At 32.9% G+C, this 5,134-nt stretch overlaps 1 protein-coding gene across 1 annotated transcript; it reads left to right on the top strand.

Annotated features, from left to right (window-relative positions):
• Positions 1 to 337: 337 nt before the first annotated feature.
• LOC110444786 (transmembrane matrix receptor MUP-4-like) lies at positions 338 to 4,960 on the top strand (the record flags this gene model as incomplete). The annotated part of the gene is made up of 9 exons (XM_021489145.1): positions 338 to 496; positions 1,187 to 1,348; positions 1,565 to 1,726; positions 2,328 to 2,489; positions 2,976 to 3,137; positions 3,546 to 3,707; positions 3,875 to 4,036; positions 4,414 to 4,575; positions 4,799 to 4,960. Coding segments are annotated over 9 exons (1,455 nt in total), but the record flags the coding sequence as incomplete, so codon positions are not given.
• Positions 4,961 to 5,134: the final 174 nt, after the last annotated feature.

Below are 5,134 nucleotides of genomic sequence, written 5' to 3'. Positions count from 1 at the left end.
AAAAGGATATTTATTTGTGATACTATTATGTCTACGACTTGATTATAAGCTAGCAGAATACAATGATGTCAGTATATCACCAGGCTGAAAGAGTTATCTCTCTAATGGTGTCATCTGTAAGATCGCTGCGTAAACATTTTCATATCGGTGCTGTTTTACATTCATACAAACGTGCTTTTTTTGGTAGCATTTAATAAAACAAAAGTTGAGTTGTTAATATATCCATATTAATATAAAATGGCCTTAAGCTTTTTTTGTGACAAAGAAAAAAAATCATAAAAATAGAATCTTATTAGATTTCATTATTTTACAAATTGCTACATATCTTATTTTGTAGGACCGAAGTATGGCGAAGTCTGCGATTCTAACCTAATTGACAGCTGCTTGTTTAATTCCGATCTCGAATGTATCCAGACAGGCACTGGAGATCACGTGTGCTTGTGTTCAGATGAAAATGTTACGTTTTGGGATCCGTCTACGTCGCAATGCAAACAACGTAAGTACTTAATTAACTTTTAATGTATATTTTTATGTTTTTTTTCATACGTCAAGACTTAATATGTGAGAAAGTCCTTCCTAACAAGAAGTTTTTATTTTGGTTTTCTATAATACTTCTTTACTATCATATAAAGGTTGAATATTGTTCATAGAAGGATGGATTTTTATAACAGTTTGAATTAGCTAAGTTAATAATGAAGTCATCGTAAGATTCGATCTTTCTTTACCCAACTCCACACAACTTTTTCTAATTGATATCCTTTTGGCGAAATTTCTGTAAATATCTAACATAGTTATCTGAGTCATACATATATATTAATTTACCCCTCTTGTCGAATCATCACAGGCAACATACAAATATGAAAATGATGTATTTAAATAATATTTCGACATACAACCAGTATAATTTAAAAAAAAGTAAGTTTGAAGGACTTAGAAGTTTAATAGAGATACAGTTAAAATTCTGCCTTTTTTAATTTTTCAGAATGAATTGGATAGAAAGCGTAGTTAAACAAGATTTCACCTGTGAAATTATCTTGCGAAATTATGGAGAAATTTTAATAAATCGAGTTCATGAGACAAGATGAATACACAGTAATAATCCACTCTACTGGGCCTCATTTATTCATATTGAGTAATCATAGCACTTGTAAAATGTTTAATCAGTCTATGTATTTCAATCATACAGGACCGCATTATGGATCCGGCTGTCACCCAGATCATCCTGAAAGCTGCCTCTTCAATGATCAACTGCAATGTGTGACATTAGAACATGTGAATAAGTCCACGTGTCAATGTGAAAACGAGACCACCTTTTACTGGGACCACACATCAACTGAATGCAAACCACGTGAGTATCTATATACAGTCCTTATTAACAGTGAATTTCGATTTTTTGGAATACCACATACACAATTTAAAATGTTTGTGACGTCAAAACGCAGTTCCTCAAGTGTTTTCTAACCTCTTTTTAACATTTAATCTATGAAACAAGTTTGTCTATTGGTTGCTTTGCTCTGAATACCTATATTTTACATAAGACCATCCCTTGGTTGTTTCTTACCAGGACTTCAATACGGCTCTGACTGCAGTCCAGATTTATTGAATAGCTGTCAGCACAGGTCGGACCTCAAATGTGTGCTCTTAGGTAACACGAGTCGATACACGTGCCAGTGCGCGGACGAAGATGACACCTTTTGGGACGGTGCCACACTTTACTGTTCTCCCCGTAAGTATAAATATATCAGAAATAAGTCAAGATCAAATTTAGAATACAGTTAGAAATAGCGGACGACTTCAGCGTGTCCCAAATAGAATATATTACAGCGAGTAAGATAAACTGCTTTTGTACATGTACTAGAAATAATTGACCTTACAGTGGTACTCAGGCATTTGTGTTACTTTGGTTCTCACTGTATCCCGAGACCTCGCTATTGCCAAGTATTAACCGGGGCTTTTGTTTTGTCAAGAAATTCTGATCCGTATTTTAAGAAACTCTGACTGCTTTGCATAATTGAACAGGCTATAGATTTTTTCTTCAACGTTTTCCTATTTTGTAAGACCTGTCCCGGCATGAATAAGAATACTTCGGTCTCTATATTTTCATACTGAACGCGTGAGTTGAACGTTATATCTGCTGGCCTAAACTGCAGTCAAAACTGCTTGATATGGACCACTTAGTTATTCTCCATTATTAACTAATAACAACTTAATAAACGGCCAGTATCACCGCTGACTTGTTCAATATTGGTGATACCTTATGTTTAAGAGTTTTGAATCATTATTACATTTTAATGCTCTAATTATTTATATATTTGTATCATTTACAGGACCACACTATGGGGATCGATGTAATTCCGATTACACTGATAGCTGCAGGCATAACTCAGATTTAAGCTGTTTACCTTCTTCTAATTCTGAAAATTTTACATGTCAGTGTAAAGATGAGAATGACACCTTCTGGAATAAGAAGACGACATCATGTGTTTCAAGTATGTACAAATGTTTATATTTACTTTAACGAAATATTTGTTTTATAAATAAATAAAAGTTTAATTATCAAACATTAATTATAGATATACATTGTATCTAGAAAAAACAAATAACGCATTGTTTCGTTTGTCAATGAAAAGAAGTACGCCGTTTAAAAGACATATCAATAACAGCAACGTCGGTACCGCAGAAGTATACTTGCCTTCTCACGAACGCCATCAATTCTTTTTTTCGAATTGAAAATTCTCATTGTAATCTGTATACGATAAATGTAATGTCTAAATTGTAACATGATCAAGATTGTCCAAGGATCTTTGCTTTATCCCTCTTACAGTCTTGACTTTTATCTTACTCAAATAATTTTATTAATCGAAACAGATATTTATGATACATTGTATTTTCATTCCGTATACAATAACATTTCGACATGTTATTCCAATAGTGTATTATATAGTAAAGATATTTTGTATTTGTGTAAATACCAGGACCTAAGTACGGGGATCAATGTAAACCGGACCTACCAAACAGCTGTGTATATAACAATCACCTTCAATGTAAAACGGACGAAACATCCGGCAACTCAACATGTCAGTGTGTAAACGAAACGTCTACGTTCTGGGAATCAAATATTTCGAAATGTTCTGTCAGTAAGTAAAAACATTTCAAGTATATTATCGTGTTGGTTGTGAGTTAGTATGAGGGATATTAGAATATATAATATTATTATAAATCAGCTAGTTTGGATTCTTTTGCAAGCTTCAACCTGTGTGAAAATGTAGAATACAAAATTAACTCCAGCGTTTATATATAAGCAAAGTATTAATATTTTATCTTCTGAATAATAAGACCAGAGTTATTTTTACTCTCCTAGTGACTGTGCAGTATTTTTATAGAGTTTTGACGTTCCTAAGAGTCCCATAAAACATATTTCCATATCTGACTGAGCGTATGCAAAAAACTTTGAATTCTTCATACATTACACTTTATATGTGAAAATAATTTACTCTTTTAAATGTCACAAACTCACGTTTTAATTGTTGCTATGTATTTTGTAGGACCAGAGAACAGACAACGTTGTGACCCTCAATTTCCGGACAGCTGTCATTTTAATTCGGAACTAAAGTGTTTATATTCGAATGAAAGTGGGCAGCATATCTGTCAATGTTTCAACGAAGTTTCAACGTACTGGATGGACGATAACAGCAGATGCGAAACTAGTAAGACTCGATATTTGTCACCGTGCTTTGCTAATATTGAATTGCTATCGCATTAATAATATTCTGCTATATATTTTCTAAAACTAACGCAAACAACAGTATATGTCAATGTATGTAGAAAGCTGGTTTGTTTCTCCCTAAACTATAATTTTATTTTTTCAATTCAGGACCTGAATATGGAGAAGAATGTCTCTCTGATTATAACAATAGCTGCCACCATAATAGTTTCCTGACGTGTGTAGTATCTGAAACGACAGGGAAAGCATCATGCCAATGTTTTAACGAAACAGCAACATTTTGGGAATCAGCAAAGTCCGAATGTAAACCCAGTAAGTAGATATATGCCATTATCCTTTTAATTTAATCGTGATACATTAATTAGTATGAGAAAAACTGAAAATAACAAATAATTATACGATAATTATTATTTTTACTAAGGAACAAAATATCCTTGTGTTAGCGATTTGCGTATATGATATTATGAAGCTATGGACATAGGAAAATATGAAATCTGATTTTAAAACGAAATACTTTCTCATTTTCAAAAACACATTAAAACATTAATTAGTTAATAAGGACATTAAGAAATGAATATGGAAAGTAACAATAATACCAATTTGGTAATGAGACTTTAGATAAATCATAATAATATTTAAATGTACTCGAAGCGTGGTATTATACAAACTGTCCATTAATCTATTTCCAGGACCGGAATACGGATCACCATGTCAAGCAGAGTTCCCAGACAGCTGTAATCCGCAGGCAGCACTGGAATGTTCACTGTCCAATGAGCGAGACACTCATGTGTGCCAGTGCAAAAATGAGAATATGACATTCTGGAAATCTTCGAAGATGGAATGCGATATTCGTACGTTGTTTTTAATTTCATATCAGAATGCTTATTGCTTACATTTATGTCTTGTTCAGAATCCACACTTTGCTTTAACGAAAAAATGAAATCTTTGAAAGATAATCTACCTGTAACATAATATATTTATGTAACTAGCACTGAACTAAAAATACAACCAAAACGACTAATATCTTTATATTTATGGTACGAATCGCTGATTACCTTTATTATATTCAAACAGGACCTTCGTATGGAAACGATTGTTTACCAGAATATCCAAATAGCTGTGAACACAAATCGGAGTTGCAGTGTCTTTATTTAAACAGTTCTCAAACATATGTGTGCCAATGTGCAGAAGAAGAAACAACGTTTTGGGATCCAACATCTACAATATGTAAATCACGTGAGTGCTTGGTCTTGACATGCTTTATTTCTTTGAGCAGTTCCTTGATATAATTAATGTTTGTGTTTTCTTAGATTTAATTTAACTCCTTATTTAAGCGTTTTTATAGGAATGAAACACAATCAGGAACTCGATTATGATGCATAGGTAAACGTTTCTTCAGAGTGTGGCAGG

Source organism: Mizuhopecten yessoensis, unplaced genomic scaffold (genome assembly GCF_002113885.1).
Source record: "Mizuhopecten yessoensis strain PY_sf001 unplaced genomic scaffold, ASM211388v2 hete_36173552, whole genome shotgun sequence".
NCBI classification, from domain to species: Eukaryota; Metazoa; Mollusca; class Bivalvia; order Pectinida; family Pectinidae; genus Mizuhopecten; species Mizuhopecten yessoensis.
Note: the sequence above shows the minus strand (reverse complement) of the source record. Positions and strands in the feature narration are given on the sequence as shown.